The sequence below is a fragment of the Salvelinus alpinus genome, chromosome 37 (genome assembly GCF_045679555.1).
Source record: "Salvelinus alpinus chromosome 37, SLU_Salpinus.1, whole genome shotgun sequence".
NCBI lineage: Eukaryota > Metazoa > Chordata > Actinopteri > Salmoniformes > Salmonidae > Salvelinus > Salvelinus alpinus.
The window spans coordinates 18,015,316-18,035,855 of NC_092122.1; the positions used below are offsets into that span (position 1 = coordinate 18,015,316).

Below are 20,540 nucleotides of genomic sequence, written 5' to 3' on the forward strand. Positions count from 1 at the left end.
CCACTCTGACATTCAACTCCACTCTGATTCCTGGAGTGGAGAGAACAGACACGGACACACAGAGACCTTTACATTTCCCAGGAGTGGGACGGCTTCATTCTCAGTCAGAACACACGCGTCTACCCTCTGACGGGCAGACAGGCCCAAATACCAAAACATGAAAGACAAGTTGTCCAGGGCATTCTCATTGCTTCACGGACAGATTGCTCTAGGAGCAGTTGCTAGACAAGAACATACCGCTGAACACAAATATATTGACAGAATTTGACAGATATGCTATGCAGTGCGTCGACACAGTGTACAACACATTATGAACACCTACTCTTTCCATGACAGACTGACCAGGTGAATCCTGGTAAAAACCTTAGGTGTCACTTGTTAAATCCACTTCAATCAGTGTAGATGAAGGAGAGGAGACAGGTTAAAGAAGGATTTTTAAGCTTTGAGACAATTGAAAAATGGATTGTGTGTATGTGCCATTCAGAAGGTGAATGGGCAAGACAAAATATTTAAGTGCCTTTGATCGGGGTATGGTAGTAGGTGCCAGGCACACTGGTTTGTGTCAAAAACTACAACGCTTCTGGGTTTATCACAGTTTTATCAAGAATGGTCCACCACCCAAAGGACATCTAGCCAACTTGACACAACTGTGGGAAGCATTGGAGTCAACATGGGCCAGCATCCCTGTGGAACGCTTTGTAGAGTCGATGCCCCGACGAAATGACGCTGTTCTGAGGGCAAGGGGGTGCAATGTTAGTACACAATTGATGTTATGTAGCTAATGCCACAGATTTCTCAAGTTGAGGGAGTGTGCAATTGTCATGCTGACTGCAGGAATGTCCACAAGAGCTGTTGCCAGATAATTTAATGTTCATTTCTCTACCATAAGCCACCTCCAAAAGAATTTGGCAGTACGTCCAACCGGCCTCACAACCGCAGACCACGTGTAAACATGCCAGCCCAGGACCTTCACATCCGGCTTCTTCACCTGCAGGATCGTCTGAGACCAGCCACCCGGACAGCTGATGAAACTGTGGGTTTGCACAACCAAAGAATTTCTGCACAAACTGTCAGAAACTGTCTCAGGGAAGCTCATCTGCGTGCTCGTTGTCCACAGCCACAACATTCCACAGGCCACAATCAACAGCCTGATCAATTCTATGCAAAGGAGATGTGTCACGCTGCATGAAGCAAATGGTGGTCACACCAGATACTGACTGGTTTTCTTATTTATTTATTTATTAATTTTTTATTGTATCCCCTTTTCTCCCCAATTTTCATGGTATCCAATCGCTAGTAATTACTATCTTGTCTCATCGCTACAACTCCCGTACGTGCTCGGGAGAGACGAAGGTCGAAAGCCATGCGTCCTCCGAAGCACAACCCAACCAAGCCGCACTGCTTCTTAACACAGCGCGCCTCCAGCCCGGAAGCCAGCCGCACCAATGTGTCGGAGGAAACACCGTGCACCTGGCCCTCTTGGTTAGCGCGCACTGCGCCCGGCCCGCCACAGGAGTCGCTGGAGCGCGATGAGACAAGGATATCCCTACCGGCCAAACCCTCCCTAACCCGGACGACGCTAGGCCAATTGTGCGTCGCCCCACGGACCTCCCGGTCGCGGCCGGCTGCGACAGAGCCTGGGCGCGAACCCAGAGACTCTGGTGGCGCAGCTAGCACTGCGATGCAGTGCCCTAGACCACTGCGCCACCCGGGAGGCCCTGACTGGTTTTCTAATCTACGGCCCTACTTTTTTTAAAGGTATCTGTGACCAACAGATCTGCATATTCCCAGTCATGTGACATCCATAGATTAGGAACGATTGAACAATTTCCTTTTATCAACTGTAACTAACTCAGTAAAATCATTGAAATTGTTGCATGTTGGGTTTCCATTTTTGTTCAGTGTAGTATTAGCCATAGCATGAGCATTAGCTCATGTCCCCCAGTTACCGAAGTCCAGTCAACATTCTGCCAGCTCCTACTCTGATGAATCGCAACATGCTAAACAAATCTGGTCCGAGTCATGGAGCAGAGCAGAGGCTTACTCACTCAGCAGGGGAGGGCTGGCTCTTCAACACTCACAAAGACTGCGTTCCTGGCAGCACAGATGATGGTCCTGCCGTCTGCTGACCAGGTGCTGCACTTCACCATGACCTCAGTCTGCTCGCTCTGCTCCGGGAACATGTCCGCCACGTCTATGGACTTCCACTCATTGGCTGAGGACAACTCCCACAGCTGAAACACACACGCAAGCACACACACAGGTAGGCACGCACACATGTACCCATATGTGCACAGAAACACATACACACACACACACAGGTATGTACAATTAATGTTGTTAAATACATACTAGTAGTCTACACCTAAATGAAAAACCTTTATCTATATTTGCTAATATAAACACACAAAGCCATAGGTGGTGACTATGCTCCGCCCACCTTCAGGGTTCCGTCGTTGGAAGAGGTGGAGAGGTAGGCGTCATCAGGGGAGAAACAGCAGTGATTGACAGGCTCCAAATGACCAAACATGGTGTTCTGGGAGGAGGGTTTATTGATGTTCCACAGCTAGAGAGAGAGAGAGTGGGAGATATAGATAGATAGATAGATCTATATATATCTTATAGCCAGAGTGCAAAAAATGTGGCCTACTTCATGGTTTTAAAATCACACAACAGAAACAGGCGCACACACACAACACAGGCTCACCTTGGTGTTCATGAACTTGTCGTTGGAACAGGTGGCCAGTAGGAGGCGTCGGCGTGTGTTGGTGAACTGACAGTGGTTGACCTGCTCCTCGTGTTCGTCCTCAAACACCCTCATCAGAGTCCCACGCTCCACGTTCCAAACCTGGCACACAACACAGATACTGTAGTTACACAGATATACAACTCTTTTATTTGCTTTCCAAACCTTTTACACAACACACAAACGACTTCCGTCTGTCGAAATCGGGTTGTCAGGCAAGTCTGTCTGAAGTCTGTCCAAAGTTTGAATGGCAGAGGGGAGGGTTCCACACCACACCATACCTTGACCTTCCTATCACTTGAGCAGGTTGCTAGGAGACGGTCATCCGGGGAGAAGGCGCAGCAGAGCACCTCATCGTCGTGGGCCTGGATCTCCAGCAGCTTCTCCCCAGAGGTGCTCTTAAACACCTGGAGACGCACACAGGGCAGAGTTTATAGAGGACACCCACTCACACAAACAGGGATGTGTGGGAGATACAGTTGGTGAAGATTTATTTCAAAAGAATGTGTGTGTCTTACTCGCAGTGTCTTGCTGGAGCCACAGGAGGCGATATTGGTGCCGTCGTGGGAGAAGCAGGCAGAGTAGATGGATCCCTGGTGGGGCTGGACCACCAGACGAGACAGGCTCTTCAGACTACTTTTGTTCCTGGAACAAACCACAACCATAAATGACTTTGAGAATGTGAGCATGAGGGGATGTTAGAGGAAGTTGAACATCAGGGAATGAGACACAAACTTAGAGGGCCATAGAGTTGGATAGAGTGCACGTCTTTGCATTTACAATGGCTTCTGTTTTAGCATGGGCAGTGCCACTGACACTACGCTAAAACAGGCTTTGTGGTATTTGCGACACAAAACCAACTCTATGGTTAGGGTATGGTTGACAGGGGAATGGAATGCATAAGGGCTAGGGAGTAAGAGGTAGGGGCCAATACTGTACACCCCAATTAAGTAGTGAGTACGCTTATAAGCACATGAGCAGTGTGTATGGGCCTACTACTGACACCCAGTCAAGGTAGAGTCCCCCTCTGGTGGCCCTCTCCTGCGCCTGCAGCAGGGCCTGGCGGTACACCTCAGATGAGTCTGGCTGGGACAGGGCCAGCTGCACTATGTCAGGGAACGGACGCTGCTCCAACTGGTGGCCATTCAGAGACAGGAACTCCTGGAAGTGGACCCGCACCTCGCTGTTCTGGGGGGACCATAAAGAGAGACTCACAGCGAGGATGTGACAAACGGGGTGTTTCAAAACTATGAGGGGAATTGAACAAGTACACACTGCGGGAGAAAGGAGAGATTGGAACACAACAATTGTATTCACAGGCATGAAATGAGTACCTGTTTCTTGCATTGACATTTCTACATTGTAGTCATTTAGCAGACGCTCTTATCCAGAGAGACTTACAGGAGAAATTAGGGTTAAGTGCCTTGCTCAAGGGCACAAGGACACATTTTTCACCTAGTCGGCCCAAGAATTCAAACCAGCGACGTTTTGGTTACTGGCCCAATGCTCTTAACCGCTAGGCCACCATTGACTTACGAGGAATTGATACCAACCGCAAGATCTGAAAACCATATCAAATGAGGATAAAACATGGTACACTAAGTTCCTCAGTGAACTTGGTGTTGATCAAATCCTGACCTCTTTGTCCAGTACGGCGCCGTACTCCACATAGTCATTGATGAGATGAGCCGGTCCCATAATCTGAGCTTTAGTTCTGACCCAGTCCAGAGAGAACATCAGAGAGCACAACTCCTAAAGGGAGAGAGGGGGAGGAGAGGAGAGAAGGAAGGGAGGGGTGTAAGGGTAACAGAAAGAGAGAGAGAGAGAGATATACAGGGAGAGAGAAAGAGATGGAGATAGAAAGAGAGAGAAAAAGACGTTAGCGACTTGTGCTTGTCTGGCGAAGGCCTCCATCATACGGAGTGGTGCTTTTATCTCCATCAGACTGTTGAACAGCCATCACACCATCTCCTGTAGCAAGACGCAAAGAGAGACTCGCTCACAAAACACACACAAGCTCACACCAGCTCCCTCTCACACAAGCTCAAAGAAGCTCAAAGAAGCTCAAACAAGCTCAAACAAGCTCAAACAAGCTCAAACAAGCGTTATTTGGGTTGTTAATTGGATTTAGTTTAGATTATTTGTGTACCTCTTAGGAGCTAGTAACACAAGCATTTCCCTGCACCAGCTATAACATCTGCTAAGCTGTGTACGCGACCCAAAAATGTTGATTTGATTTAGATGTGTGGGTTGTATGTGCGCGCGTGCGTACCTGTGTGAGGTTGGCCTTGGCCATGTGGTAGGTGAGGAATCTGAACCAGTAGAGGCACTCTTCATCTCCTGAGGTGGGGTGACCCTGGCTGTAGCGCTGCTGGTACTGACGCACCACCTTGGTGTGGAGGCTCTGGAACACACACACTTGTTCAAAAACATACATATTATAAACTGGGTGGTTTTAACGCCCAGAATGTCGATTGGCTGACAGCCGTGGTATAAAAGACCATATAGCACAGATATGACAAAACATTTATTTTAACTGCTTTAATTACATTGGTAACCAGTTTATAATAGCAATAAGGCACCTCAGGTGTTTGTGATATATTTTTTATTTATTTATTTATTTCACCTTTATTTAACCAGGTAGGCTAGTTGAGAACAAGTTCTCATTTGCAACTGCGACCTGGCCAAGATAAAGCATAGCAGTGTGAACAGACAACACAGAGTTACACATGGAGTAAACAATAAACAAGTCAATAACATGGTAGAAAAAAAGAAAAAAAGAGAATCTATATACAATGTGTGCAAAAGGCATGAGGAGGTAGGCAATAAATCAGATAATTACAATTTAGCAGATTAACACTGGAGTGGTAAATCATCAGATGATCATGTGCAAGTAGAGATACTGGTGTGCAAAAAAAGCAGAAAAGGAAATAAAAGCAGTATGGGGAGGGTGAGGTAGGTAAATTGGGTGGGCTATATACCGATGGACTATGTACAGCTGCAGCGATCGGTTAGCTGCTCGGATAGCAGATGTTTAAAGTTGTTGAGGGAGATAAAAGTCTCCAACTTCAGAGATTTTTGCAATTCGTTCCAGTCGCAGGCAGCAGAGAACTGGAAGGAAAGGCGTCCAAATGAGGTTTTGGCTTTAGGGATGATCAGTGAGATACACCTGCTAGAGCGCGTGCTACGGGTGGGTGTAGCCATCGTGACCAGTGAACTGAGATAAGGCGGCACTTTACCTAGCATAGCCTTGTAGATGACCTGGAGCCAGTGGGTCTGACGGCGAACATGTAGCGAGGGCCAGCCGACTAGGGCATACAGGTCGCAGTGGTGGGTCGAATAAGGTGCTTTAGTAACAAAACGGATGGCACTGTGATAAACTGCATCCAGTTTGCTGAGTAGAGTATTGGAAGCCATTTTGTAGATGACATCGCCGAAGTCGAGGATCGGTAGGATAGTCAGTTTCACTAGGGTGAGTTTGGCGGCGTGAGTGAAGGAGGCTCTGTTGCGAAATAGAAAGCCGACTCTAGATCTGATTTTGGATTGGAGATGTGTGATATGAGTCTGGAAGGAGAGTTTGCAGTCTAGCCAGACACCTAGGTACTTATAGATGTCCACATATTCTAGGTCAGAACCGTCCAGGGTGGTGATGCTAGTCGGGCGTGCGGGTGCAGGCAGCGAACGGTTGAAGAGCATGCATTTGGTTTTACTAGCGTTTAAGAGCAGTTGGAGGCCACGGAAGGAGTGTTGAATGGCATTGAAGCTCGTTTGGAGGTTGGTTATCACAGTGTCCAAAGAAGGGCCAGAAGTATACAGAATGGTGTCGTCTGCGTAGAGGTGGATCAGGGAATTGCCCGCAGCAAGAGCAACATCATTGATATATACAGAGAAAAGAGTCGGCCCGAGAATTGAACCCTGTGGTACCCCCATAGAGACTGCCAGAGGACCGGACAGCATGCCTTCCGATTTGACGCACTGAACTCTGTCTGCAAAGTAGTTGGTGAACCAGGCAAGGCAGTCATTAGAAAAACCGAGGCTACTGAGTCTGCCGATAAGAATATGGTGATTGACAGAGTCGAAAGCCTTTGCCAGGTCGATGAAGACGGCAGCACAGTACTGTCTTTTATCGATGCCGGTTATGATATCATTTAGTACCTTGAGCGTGGCTGAAGTGCACCCGTGACCGGCTCGGAAACCGGATTGTACAGCGGAGAAGGTACGGTGGGATTCGAGATGATCAGTGATCTGTTTGTTGACTTGGCTTTCGAAGACCTTAGATAGGCAGGGCAGGATGGATATAGGTCTGTAACAGTTTGGGTCCAGGGTGTCTCCCCCTTTGAAGAGGGGGATGACCGCGGCAGCTTTCCAATCCTTGGGGATCTCAGATGATACGAAGGAGAGGTTGAACAGGCTGGTAATAGGGGGTGCGACAATGGCGGCGGACAGTTTCAGAAATAGGGGGTCCAGATTGTCAAGCCCAGCTGATTTGTATGGGTCCAGGTTTTCCAGCTCTTTCAGAACATCTGCTATCTGGATTTGGGTAAAGGAGAAGCTGGGGAGGCTTGGGCGAGTAGCAGCGGGGGGGGGGGGGGGGGGGCTGTTGGCCAAGGTTGGAGTCGCCAGGAGGAAGGCATGGCCAGCCATTGAGAAATGCTTGTTGAAGTCTTCGATCATCACGGATTTATCGGTGGTGACCGTGTTACCTAGCCTCAGTGCAGTGGGCAGCTGGGAGGAGGTGCTCTTGTTCTCCATGGACTTTACAGTATCCCAGAACTTTTTGGAGTTAGAGCTACAGGATGCAAATTTCTGCTTGAAAAAGCTGGCCTTTGCTTTCCTGACTGACTGCGTGTATTGGTTCCTGACATATATGGCCAATATACATTTACATTACATTTACATTTAAGTCATTTAGCAGACGCTCTTATCCAGAGCGACTTACAAATTGGTGCATTCACCTTATGATATCCAGTGGAACAACCACTTTACAATAGTGCATCTAACTCTTTTAAGGGGGGGGGGGGTTAGAAGGATTACTTTATCCTATCCTAGGTATTCCTTAAAGAGGTGGGGTTTCAGGTGTCTCCGGAAGGTGGTGATTGACTCCGCTGACCTGGCGTCGTGAGGGAGTTTGTTCCACCATTGGGGTGCCAGGAGAAGGGCTGTTCTTAAGCACGACGCAACACGGAGTGCCTGAACACAGCTCTTAGCCGTGGTATATTGGCCATATATCACAAACCCCTCGGAACTTATTGCTTAATAATAGTAGATTGATGTCCCAATAATGCAGGGCATAGAAGACATGAGTCTAACTGATTCATTCTATAAGCGACTGTCTAGTTTTCCAAGTTCTATGTACATTGATTCTCTAGAAGACAGTGTTTTCCTTATATTGGATTTCAGAAAATGAATTAATTCCAACACATTTGACAAAAGTTAACAAACATCAAACTTTAGATACATTTCAAAATGGCCACCAGCATACATAACAACCCTATGTAAATGAAGATAGAGGTGTGTATGTTGGAGTCAGTGGAGGCTGCTGAGGGGAGGACGGCTCATAATAATGGCTCGAATGGAGTGTTTGATACCATTCCATTCACTCCCTACCGGACATTATTATGAGTCGTCCTACTCTCAGCAACCTCCACTGGCTGGAGTGTATGAGACCCACTTCTAGACCAGAGCGGTTCATCTCAGCCAGGAAGTCCAGCTGGAGGTCGTGGAGGTAGTAGAGGTAGGGCCGGTGGTGACAGTCACGGAACAGTAGGGACTTGTTCACAAAGTCCTGGAGAACGTCCTCCACCTCCTCCGGTTCTAGATCCCACAGAACCGACAGAACCTGCAGGCAGAGGAACATGGAGGACACAGGTTGGTGGTGGCACCTTAATTGGGGAGGACTGGCTCATAGTAATGGCTGGAACGCTATTCAAGACATTATTATGAGCCGTCCTCCCCTCAGCAGCCTCCTTTGATGGAAGAACAGGCTTCGATTTAGAAACAATGACCTGCTTCCTTGTCTTTTCTTATCTCTTATTATCTTATTCCCTCCTTCTTTCCACAAGGACAGCTCACAATGTCTCCATGGGTTGTGAATACTTTTTGGCTGAAGGTGGCGGATAGCCTTACCCTAACCTACAGTAGCCTAGCTTAGTTTAGCCTAACCTGACCTAACCAAACCTAGCCAAATCTAACCTTACCTACCCAAGCCTAACCATAATCCCCCCCGGCCAGTCTGACCTTGGCAGGTACTTTGACGTCCTTCTCCAGCACGGTGAGGTCAATGTACAGCTCCCTGTGTTCCTCAGACAGGACCTGGATGCTGGCAGCCATGGCCTGGTCAAGGGCATCGTAGTCATACGAAGACGACTTACGGATACGCTTGAACTTCTTCTGCTGGAGCGTGTGCAGGTAGTAGGCCCAGCGGTCCGGGAACTCCCGCAGCAGGGCCCCGATTAGGGACACCACCAAGGGGGAGCCTGGGGAAGAGAGGAGGGTAGAGGAGGGGTTTAGGTAGGCTGGTTGATTGTGCCAAGAGTTTTATATATTTTTTTTTTTAAGAGTTGAGATGTATCAAAACTAAATAAATACAAATTCCATTTCTGTTACATGTCACAATTTAATGTATTGAATTTAAAATTTCACTAATTGAAATTGAATTTCATGATTTAGAATGGAATTCTACAAGTCGTTGAAGGTTAACAGAACTTTCAGCAGGCATTAAGGGCTCCTTTTCTCTGAAGTCTGTGCTCAGACTAATTTGACTATCAGTTTTTTGACTCAAACAAAAACAGGCTAACAGTCTCATACTCATTTGACTGATGTCCTGCGTGTAAGAGAAAACTGAACATAACCACTATACAAAGCAAGCTATAAAAAGACATGAATAGGTGTACTGTGTACTGTGAAACACATTGTTCTGAAATAGCGCCTGCCCTACAGAGAAAGGTGCAGCTGAATGCAGAGGATCCACAGTACAACTCGCTGAAAATTTTGGTTTATTTTTTATGAATCTTTTGTCATGGAGAAGAAAGTGCTGATTGTGTTTTTCTCAGGTCAGTGTATTTATTATGATATTTAAAATATATATATTTTATTACAATGTATTTACGATTGCATATCTGCAGCCAGCACATTTGTGTTCCAACCCAACACTATCACAAAGAATCAATGAACCATCAAGCTCTTGAGAAGAAGAATCTGCTAAAGTGCAATACTTTTAGATAGAGTTAAAATGTGAACATTAGTAGTTTAAGAAATAGTAATACTATGATTTTTTCTGCTCTGAACTTTTAGATGATCAAATTGACTATTGATTTTGCAGCTTCTGGGTAGAAGGGTAGATATTATTGATGTTGCAGCCTCTGGGTAGAAGGGTAGATATTATTGATGTTGCAGCCTCTGGGTAGAAGGGTAGATATTATTGATTTTGCAGCCTCTGGGTAGAAGGGTAGATATTATTGATGTTGCAGCCTCTGGGTAGAAGGGTAGATATTATTGATGTTGCAGCCTCTGGGTAGAAGGGTAGATATTATTGATTTTGCAGCCTCTGGGTAGAAGGGTAGATATTATTGATGTTGCAGCCTCTGGGTAGAAGGGTAGATATTATTGATGTTGCAGCCTCTGGGTAGAAGGGTAGATATTATTGATTTTGCAGCTTCTGGGTAGAAGGGTAGATATTATTGATGTTGCAGCCTCTGGGTAGAAGGGTAGATATTATTGATGTTGCAGCCTCTGGGTAGAAGGGTAGATATTATTGATTTCGCAGCTTCTGGGTAGAAGGGTAGATATTATTGATTTTGCAGCTTCTGGGTAGAAGGGTAGATATTATTGATGTTGCAGCCCTTGAGGCAGTTACTTGAGATGACAATGCACCTCTTCACAGGGCTCTTCACACTATCCTCCTGTCAGTATCACTATGTAACAGACCCTAAAAACTGGACTGAAGCACAGAGGTACTGCAGAGAGAAGTACACGGACCTGGCCACCGTAAGCAACATGGAGGATATGAACAGACTGAACCACTTGACTATAGACAGCGATTATGATGGAGCAGTGTGGATAGGACTGAAGAAGGGACAGAATTCCAGGTGGCAGTGGTCTCTGGCAGACATAGACTACTATAGTAAGGGACAGACTCAGTTTAGTGAATTTTGGGACCAAAACGAGCCAGGAAATGTGAATGAAGATTGTGGTGTCATGGAGAATTCTGGAAAATGGCACGACTATTTTTGCACTACTCAACACTTTCCAGTGTGCTACGACGGTGAGTGACATACTACATGTAATCTAGATAAAAACACACTAACCTAGTAACACCAGAGGACACCAGCAGCACATACAATTTCACCAAGTAACAGATTACTGTGGGGTTATCAAGGTCGCAACGTTTGTCTTTCAAATTTCTTGTCAATTCCAAGCTTATGATTTCCAAAGGTTTATGAATTGACAACAGTTCAAATGGCACTGATCCAAACTCTGATCCAAACTCTGCTGGTTGCATTTGTCCCCATAGGGACTAAGTCTCCAGCTGGTCGTTTCCTAATGGTTCAACAGCTAATGACCTGGAGGGAGGCTCAGCTCTACTGCAGAAAGAACCACACAGACCTGGCTAGCGTGAGGAACCAGACTGAGAACAAAGAGATCTGTAACGTGGCCGGGAGTAGCAACGTTTGGATCGGCCTGTTCAAAGACGCCTGGGAATGGTCGAACCAGAGTAACTCCTCATTCAGATACTGGGTCGACAGAGAACTGAACAAGTCCTGCGCTGCTTGGAATCGCAGTACCTCAGGCCAATGGATAGACATAGAATGTCTGAAGGAATGTCCCTTTGTTTGCTACGGTAGTAAGTTAAGATCTCTTATTGTGCCACCGAACTCATCTCGTTAAATGGGCTATTGATTTGGAATAACTGTCCACACAGATTTAAATATGTAACATTCTTGTATGTGATGGTGACTGTTCATCTTAACTGTGTATATAACCAGCCACCCTGCGTCATGGGTTTTGCGGAGTTTAATTTGACTACCTTGACAATGTGTCTTTCAACATTCAGGTCCCCAAAGCTAAATTACCATAAAAAGGCTACATTATAGAATTGCCCACTATTATAGAATTATGAATTATTTCAATTGGTGGTTTGAATTTCCAATTCATTCCCTGCTGAGAAGGGTTATATCTGTGTATGTGTTAGACCCAAGACCCCCAACAGTCAAGAAGATACAGGTAGTGAGAGTGAGGATGACCCCAGACCCAAATATGGACCTGAATGATGCTACGGTGAGGGAGGCCATTTTACAGCAGGTGAGTCTCACCCTCTTCATTTATAGATTTTTACCTTCATTTAACCATGTATGCCAGTTAACCCTTTACACTTTTTTTATTTTATTTAACTAGGCAAGTCCGTTAAGAACAAATTCTTATTTTCAATGACGGCCTAGGAACAGTGGGTTAACTGCCTTGTTCAGGGGCAGAACATTTGGATCATTTACAGGTTCAAAGAGGCAGATTTTATTCCCACCTGACCCAGATTGCGATTTAAAAATGGGCCGTCAGTAAAACAACAGTAAACAACAGTAATTGTGTGAAGGTGGGATGCAGGGTTGTGTTCCAAACAAAACTACACATTTGCTTGCTCTAGTTCCTCAAGAGCACCACTAGGAGCTAAAAAAAGCACTTTATATTTGAACACTCTTCTTTGAGTCATAAAAGTGCATTGGATTGACTTAGGAACTATGCACACTTTGGAGAGGTGTGTGGCCACTTGGAGACACCAGTTAGTCCTCTCACTCAAACCCTTGTAATTGTTTTGTCTTATGTTGCACCTACCCCACATTTCCCAGGAATATTCTTATCATGCTACTGGATGGATCCAGAGTATTTCCAGATTTCGCTAATAACAAATGAAGTGAAAAGTACAGTAAATGTAAAATGCACATAAAATCAACAGTGCAATGTTTGGATTCAGTCTTGTATCAGGTGCACTGTTGTGTCCTCAACTTTGATCAAATCATTTTCCCACAATCTCCTTGTTCCCTTTCAATTTCTACCATGCTATTAGAAACATTTCAATTTAGCCTTATCCATAAAGGTCAATTTCCCATGAGTGTAAAGGGTTAAGAATCAATTCTTATTCATAATGACCAACTCGCTGTGAACAAGTACAGTCCACTGCTCCTTACGTTAAGAGAGTTCTCCAAGTAATGATAAACCCTTCAAACCGTAAGAGTGCAGGTACCTACATATGGAAGCATATAGCTGCCATAATTAAATGTGTAATGCAAATTGGTTAATCCTACAATGTATTAATTAATAAATATTCAGTAAGATTAGGTGTTCAGGGCATAAATCCTGGTTCTGTTCCTCAGATAACGGAGAAAATGAAGGCCAATGGGATGGTTGAAAACTTCAAACTGAGATGGAAAGAGCAGCCAGATGGAAATGTCTTCCACAAGGAAGAGAAGAAAGCATGACAGAAAGAGAGAAAAAAGGGGGCCGAAAAAGAAGGAAGAGCTTTGAATAGAAGCACATGGAGTTAGTGTGTGGATCGGTTGCCCCGTGCCAGCTATAATTAATGATTCCCTTCTCATCTCACATTGTACTCATTTATCATGAACCATTATTAAATATCATAATTAAGTGATAATGCCCGAGAAGCCGGTGTTTGGAGGATATATTGGCATGGGTGTTGTTAGGCCTGAGACGAAGTCAAGAGCCGGCAAACTGTGCCATTAAATCCTCCAAACACTGGCTTCGAGGGCATTATCACTTTTATACAACGGGTTACCAACAAATTCAAATAACGATTTACATATTTTCATTAAAAACTTTATTTTGATTACCTTATTCATACTATTTCATCTTTCCAGGGTTGCTACCCAAGCCGGCTGGTTGTCTGTTCGTTCTATCGGTTCGGTTGCCAGAGACACGACCCAGTCGTTCGTTCTGAATGTTCCATAGCCATACTGGCTGGCAACGTTCTTATCCCTTGCTTGCTAGCTAGCCAACTAAGGCTAACTTACAGTCACGTCAAACAGTGCAGCCAGAATAACAACAGTAGCTGCATTTGTGTTTGTTTAAGCTGTTTCCTAGTGACATTTACTTGGATACATCCATAACAATGAGCTAATGATGCACGATTTCTACTGGCATAGAAAATTCTCTCTCTTGTCAGGACAGAGGAGCCAACAACACAACCAACACAATCACTAAAAACTGAAGTTGGAAAGACTGCAAACTAGCCCCGTTTCGTTTGACCTTTTTTCAATTTACATTTCTTTGTATATATCCATAAAAGTGATGCCAGCTGATTGTCTTCACTGACATTTTCAACCTCTCCCTGACCGAGTCTATAATACCTACATGTTTCAAGCAGACCACCATAGTCCCTGTGCCCAAGGAAGCAAAGGTAACCTTCCCAAATGATTACCGCCCCGAGGCACTCACGTCTGTAGCCATGAAGTGCTTTGAAAGGCTGGTTATGGCTCACATCAACAGCATCATACTGGATACCCTAGACCCACTCCAATTCGCATACCGCCCCAACAGATCCACAGATGATGCAATCTCTATTGCACTTCACACTGCCCTTTCCCACCTAGACAAAATGAACCCCTATGTGAGAATGCTGTTCATTGACTACAGCTCAGCGTTCAACACCATAGCACCCACAAAGCGCATCACTAAGCTAAGGACTCTGGGACAAAACACCTCCCTCTGCAACTGGATCCTGGACCTCCTGACGGGCCGCCCCTAGGTGGTAAGGGTAGGCAACAACATGTCTGCCATGCTGATCCTCAATACTGGGGCCCCTCAGCCTCCTTAACAGCTTCTACCCCCAAGCCGTAAGACTGCTGAACAATTAATCAAATGGCCACCCGGACTATTTATATTGTCACACCCCCCCCATTGTTTATTATCTATGCAGTCACTTTAAACGGTGGTAACTTGTGGAATAGACACCAGCTGGAATGTGGTTTTAACCAATCAGCATTCAGGATTAGACCCACCCGTTGTATAATGTACTATATTATCCATACTATTACAGAATGCCATGTTGCTGTTTAATTTGATGTTTAATTAGCTTGTTCTCTATTTACAATCTGTTCATTATTTCTATCAATGTTTTTGGTCAATACATAATGCTTCCCAAATCCTTCATAAGAAAATGTAATACTGTATTTCTCTTGAATATGTGAAATAAATTGACATTTTATTGTAAACCTAAAAGGAATTTTCATTTCATTCAATACAATTTCTGTTGACACTATAGTTCCATGTGTGTGTGTGTGCGTACCTTTGCACTCTCTGACAATGCTGCGGGCCTGTTCTGGGAGTCTCTGGGGTTTCCCGTTGACATACAGGGCGAGGATCTCCAAGGCCTGATCCTCCTCCAGACCACTCTCCACTGCCACCTCAGACTTAGAACCTGGACACACACACACACACACACACACACACACACACACACACACACACACACACACACACACACACACACACACACACACACACACACACACACACACACACACACACACACACACACACACACACACACACACACACACACACACACACACACACACACAGTTTGAGCAGGTGCATTGAGCGTAATGTTTGAGAAGTGTTCTATAAATGAAGTCATCATTTTCAGTAGTAATATTAGTATTAATATCAGTGCTATTACTCATACACACCGCTGACACAGTCGGCTAGGCTTCTGTCTCGGGTGGTGAGCAGTACTCGACACTGGATGTCAAAGGCCTTGAGCACCGAGCTGTCCCAGATGTCATCCAGTATCAGCAACGACCTGGACACGCACAAACACAAACACACATCTAATTCAATTGACATGAATTGGAATGGAATTAACAGCATACAATAAATCACTCCAGAGCTGAAACTTCTGAGGTCCAGCTGAATGTTCTACTCATCATTAACAGCCACCATTTAGAAGGAATGGACCAACTTGAAAAGTTGGCTACCAGTCCGCATCAATACACTTCAACCCTGGGGGACTGACCTGGGGTAACGACGGAGCATGAGGAAGCGTAGTCGCTCCTTGGCCTCCTCCAGAGAGCCAGGAGGCCGGTGGACTGAGGACATGGGGTCTTTCTCCTGGCTCTGCTGCTCCAGGCGGAAACACAGTGACTGGATCCTAACCAGCAGGTCAGACCGGTCCAGCTGGCCTATGGACAGCCAGTGGACTCCTCCTGGAAAACACTCTGGGGGGGAGGGTGTCAGAAGGACCAGTGTGAGTGTGTGTGTGTGTCAGAGAGAGAGAAAGACAGGGAGAGAGAGTGCAGTCAGGAGACCAATGCGATAACGAACAGAGAAAAAGATGGAGAGACAGACAGAGAGAGACACAGACAGACAGACAAAGACACAGAACAGTTAGACTAATGCGATAACAAACAGAGAGAAAACAGAAAATGAATGCAGACAGAGAAAACAGAGAGAAAGTGAATGCAGACAGAGAGAAAAAGAGCCTACTCTACATGTGTTACCCCTCTCCTGAAATGCATCTTGGGTCAGTTTGACATTTTACCCATTATTGGGCTTGGTTAGGATTGGGGGAGGAAGCTGATCCTAGATCTGTACCTAGGGAAAACTTCACCCCGGAGCCACCTACCTGTGATGAGTGCGTGGTCTCGGACTGCCTCCGCAGCCAAGACAGACTTGCCGGAGCCGGCCATGCCGAACACAGTGACCCAGCCGGGCTCCTTCTGCAAGCGGTAGAGCTTCTCCCTGACCCGGTTCACCAGTGCTGGCCGGCTCACAAACACCACGGGTCTCTGGGGCACGCCGCCCTCACTCAGCACCGCCTGGACTGGAAAAGGGTAAAAACAGCAAAGACGGCATTATATATAAATGCAGTATGTTGCCAATGGAATAAACAGAGGGGTCAAACATGGCAGAGAGACAGAGAGGTGAGCTAACATACGCACACACACACATTCACATACAGTTGAAGACGGAAGTTTACATACACTTAGGTTGGAGTCATTAAAACTCGTTTTTCAACCACTCCACACATTTCTTATTAACAAACTATAGTTTTGGCAAGTCGGTTAGGACATCTACTTTGTGCATGACACAAGTAATTTTTCACAAGTAATTCACTGTATCACAATTCCAGTGGGTCAGAATTTTACATACACTAAGTTGACTGTGCCTTTAAAAAGCTTGGAAAATTCCAGAAAATGATGTCATGGCTTTAGAAGCTTCTGATAGGCTAATTGACATAATTTGAGTCAATTGGAGGTGCACCTGTGGATGTATTTCAAGGCCTACCTTCAAACTCAGTGCCTCTTTGCTTGACATCATGGGAAAATCAAAAGAAATCAGCCAAGACCTCAAAAACAATTTTTTGTAGACCTCCACAAGTCTGGTTCATCCTTGGGAGCAATTTCCAAATGCCTGAAGGTACCATGTTCATCTGTACAAACAATAGTACGCAAGTATAAACACCATGGGACCACGCAGCCGTCATACCGCTCAGGAAGGAGACATGTTCCGTCTCCTAGAGATGAACGTACTTTGGTGCGAAAAGTGCAAATCAATCCCAAAACAACAGCAAAGGACCCTGTGAAGATGCTGGAGGAAACAGGTACAAAAGTATCTATATCCACAGTAAAACGAGTCCTATATCGACATAATCTGAAAGGCCACTCAGCAAGGAAGAAGCCACTGCTCCAAAACAACCATAAAAAAGCCAGACTACGGTTTGCAACTGCAAATGGGGACAAAGATTGTACTTTTTGGAGAAATGTCGTCTGGTCTGATGAAACAAAAATAGAACTGTTTGGCCATAATGACCATCGTTATGTTTGGAGGAAAAATGGGGAGGCTTGCAAGCCGAAGAACACCATCCCAACCGTGAAGCACAGGGTGGGGGTGCTTTGCTGAAGGAGGGACTGGTGCACTTCACAAAATAGATGGCATCATGGAAAATTATGCAAATATATTGAAGCAACATTTCAAGACATCAGTCAGGAAGTTGAAGCTTGGTCACAAATGGGTCTTCCAAATGGACAATGACCCCAAGCATACTTCCAAAGTTGTAGCAAAATGGCTTAAGGACAACAAAGTCAAGGTATTGGAGTGGCCATCGCAAAGCCCTGACCTCAATCCTATAGAAAATTTGTGGCCAGAACTGAAAAAGCATGTGCGAGCAAGGAGGCCTACAAACCTGACTCAGTTACACCAGCTCTGTCAGGAGGAATGGGCCAAAATTCACCCAACTTATTGTGGGAAGCTTGTGGAAGGCTACCCAAAATGTTTGACCAAAGTTAAACTATTTAAAGGAAATACTACCAAATACTAATTGAGTGTATGTAAACTTCTGACCCACTGGGAATGTGATGAAAGAAATAAAAGCTGAAATAAAATAATTCTCTACTATTATTCTGACATTTCACATTATTAAAATAAAGTGGTGATTCTAACTGACCTAAGACAGGGTATTTTTACTTGGATTAAATGTCAGCAGTTGTGAAAAACTGAGTTTAAATGTATTTTGCTAAGGTGTATGTAAACCTCTGACTTCAACTGTACATATACATAGAGCTCCCCTGTATATTATTTCCCTGTATCAGAAAAGGAGGGCACATCTCAGACTGCCCTAGTCTCCTGGTATTCTCCATCCTCCACCTTTGGGGGCAGCTCACCATAGCGGGTGCCCCCGTCTGAGAAGCTCTTCTCAGCCTCAGGGGAGACCAGGGGCAGGCTGTTGTGGAGCAGGCTGGCCAGGTCTCCGTAGCTCTCACGGACCAGGGCGTTGTAGAAGGAGATGTAGGCCTGGTTATCCTTCCTCAGGAGCAGCTCCAGCAGGGCCGCCGCCTGCTCTCTCCTGGTGGGCTAATCAATGGAGAGACAATGTGAATTTTGAAACCACTTTATTGCTTTTCTTACACCGATGCAGTTCTTTCAGATGTCCGTAGTGTTAAGTGTTTAAAAAGCCCTGCAATCTCTCTTGACTTTACCTCTCTCTCCCCCTTCCTCTCCCCCTTCCTCTCTTTCTTCCTCCCTCTCGCTTATGAGGGTGTTTATTTGGAATCAGGCACCCAACCACTTATAAGTTTTCCCAGCACAGTGCCCTCGGTTGGCTCAGTAGTGTGAAAGTTTGTTTGGAATCTGGCCCACAACCAACACTTTTATACACTTAATCATCACTACACACTTACCACTATGGACATAGGAAAGTGTATGAAAAGGGTGGTACTGTACTCCCCCAACCTTGCTCCTGATCCTGTCCTCCTCGTCCCCCGTCAGCACGCCGTCACTGATCATGTGATCCATCAGGTAGGAAGCCCTGATGTCCTGCTCCAGGCTGGAGCGTGACTGAAGCAGGCAGCTCCGTGCCCCTTCCTCCATCATCGCCATGCCAACAGGCCAGACCTGGTCCGACCACACAGTTCGGGTGGCTGGACTGGAATGGTGATTGATTGGCAGGTGATGGGAACTGCAGGGAAAGGAAGTTGCATGGATAGATGTAGTATGGGCAGCAATAGCTCTGGTCCAGTGTGCTATGTGTGCCTTGAGCCTTCTTGAACAATAATACGTTGAAGGAGGCTCAAGTTGCATGTAACACCCTGGACCAGAGCTAGGACAGTACTACTACTAGTACTGCTGCCTCTTAGTGTGACTCCTGTGCCCCACCTAAAATAAGACTGGAAACTGATAAGAGCTCTGATAGGTAGATACACAGTATGATGAAGATCCTTGTAATACTACAGTGCCATAAAATACTTGAAAATGCTGCCCTTACAAAAAAAGATTGCAGTTTTGAAATTGCTGTAAAAGTGCAGTAAATGCAGTCGACTGTGAGCGAAAGACTTGCCAGCTATTGCGATGACGTCGGGAAGTTACCAAATTTCCTCTTTAGAGTGAACATTGATTGTAGGCTTTTGTCAGTCAGGTTACAAGTTATATATGTAGCAGACTGGCGTATAGCTAGCTAACTGTGCACTTGGTAGTTAACTATAACGTTACTGTCTAATTTGACAGCTGTGGGACACAGCACAGTGTAGCTAGCCGACATTCCCAAAACTACACAGCAGCTGTCTGTAGTAGGCTATATAGTATGCATAACAAACGCTATTTATACGTTTATTATTTCCACAAGCAGACAAACATTTTATAATGTTTATAAAAACAACAGATAGGAACAACACTTTTTAACTGAAGGTGGCACATACTTCACTCGTAATAAGACTTACCCAAGTTGTAAGGAAATTAAACAAATGAAATACAACTACTCACATGTATCTATTTGCTCGACACAGGAGCTCGCTATCCACACTCGATAGTGCTCAGGATTATAATAATTTCCTTTGAAAATAATGTAATTCTGACAAAAATCCCAACCTATTTTTTAAATGAGTAGGGTTCTTCCTGAATTATAACAAAAACAACTTCCCTCGGTCTGAAATGACCAATGCGGTGGCGTTTCGCTCACACGTGAGGGTGAGATAATGCATGCTTGACTGTAACGAGGCAGATGGGAGCATGCTGCCTGGTGATACGTGACAGCTTGTTGTTCATTGTAAACTTGTAGGCCTGCAGTGCTAGCTCAGTATCTTTGGTATTGCACTTGGTAAAACTGATAACACACTTACCAGTGGCCCTAAATAGACTCAAGGTGCAAACAGCGTTCCTTTTGCCATGGCACTTAGAGTTGCATGTTTCTGCCACACTCAGAACAAAATAATGTAAATGATTAATGACAAAATATTCACCATATCAAATGTTGTCAATGTCAGATGAACCTACTAGTAGTGCATATATATTATCC

General features: G+C 45.2%; 2 protein-coding genes across 8 annotated transcripts in view; one reads left to right on the forward strand and one right to left on the reverse strand.

Annotated features, from left to right (window-relative positions):
• The window catches only part of LOC139566041 (apoptotic protease-activating factor 1-like), a 65,065-nt gene extending 44,529 nt beyond the window's left edge, over positions 1-20,536 (reverse strand). For all 6 annotated transcript variants that reach the window (XR_011673039.1, XR_011673040.1, XM_071386884.1 and 3 more), the window contains exons 1-17: positions 20,009-20,536; positions 18,983-19,208; positions 18,415-18,604; positions 16,377-16,574; positions 15,768-15,969; positions 15,442-15,554; positions 15,039-15,170; positions 8,984-9,222; positions 8,418-8,585; positions 5,019-5,150; positions 4,385-4,498; positions 3,750-3,934; positions 3,265-3,391; positions 3,028-3,153; positions 2,708-2,848; positions 2,441-2,566; positions 2,082-2,234 (exon numbers count right to left, since the gene is read on the reverse strand). Coding sequence is in view for 4 of the 6 variants with exons in the window: in XM_071386884.1 (XP_071242985.1) it covers positions 2,082-2,234; positions 2,441-2,566; positions 2,708-2,848; positions 3,028-3,153; positions 3,265-3,391; positions 3,750-3,934; positions 4,385-4,498; positions 5,019-5,150; positions 8,418-8,585; positions 8,984-9,222; positions 15,039-15,170; positions 15,442-15,554; positions 15,768-15,969; positions 16,377-16,574; positions 18,415-18,604; positions 18,983-19,129 (2,493 nt within the window). In the remaining 2 variants the exon portion in view is untranslated. The remainder of the gene's footprint in view (positions 1-2,081; positions 2,235-2,440; positions 2,567-2,707; positions 2,849-3,027; positions 3,154-3,264; positions 3,392-3,749; positions 3,935-4,384; positions 4,499-5,018; positions 5,151-8,417; positions 8,586-8,983; positions 9,223-15,038; positions 15,171-15,441; positions 15,555-15,767; positions 15,970-16,376; positions 16,575-18,414; positions 18,605-18,982; positions 19,209-20,008) is intronic.
• Positions 9,656-15,021, forward strand: LOC139566042 (putative C-type lectin domain family 20 member A). Of its 2 annotated transcripts, XM_071386886.1 has the most exons (5): positions 9,656-9,798; positions 10,629-11,009; positions 11,259-11,588; positions 11,937-12,046; positions 13,111-15,021. In XM_071386886.1, exons 1-5 carry the CDS (start codon positions 9,765-9,767, stop codon positions 13,213-13,215), a joined length of 960 nt encoding a protein of 319 aa, XP_071242987.1. In that variant the 5' UTR covers positions 9,656-9,764; the 3' UTR covers positions 13,216-15,021. The 2 variants fall into 2 exon arrangements, with proteins under 2 accessions (XP_071242987.1, XP_071242986.1); XM_071386885.1 differs by lacking the exon at positions 9,656-9,798 and having other exon boundaries at positions 10,542-11,009.
• Positions 20,537-20,540: the final 4 nt, after the last annotated feature.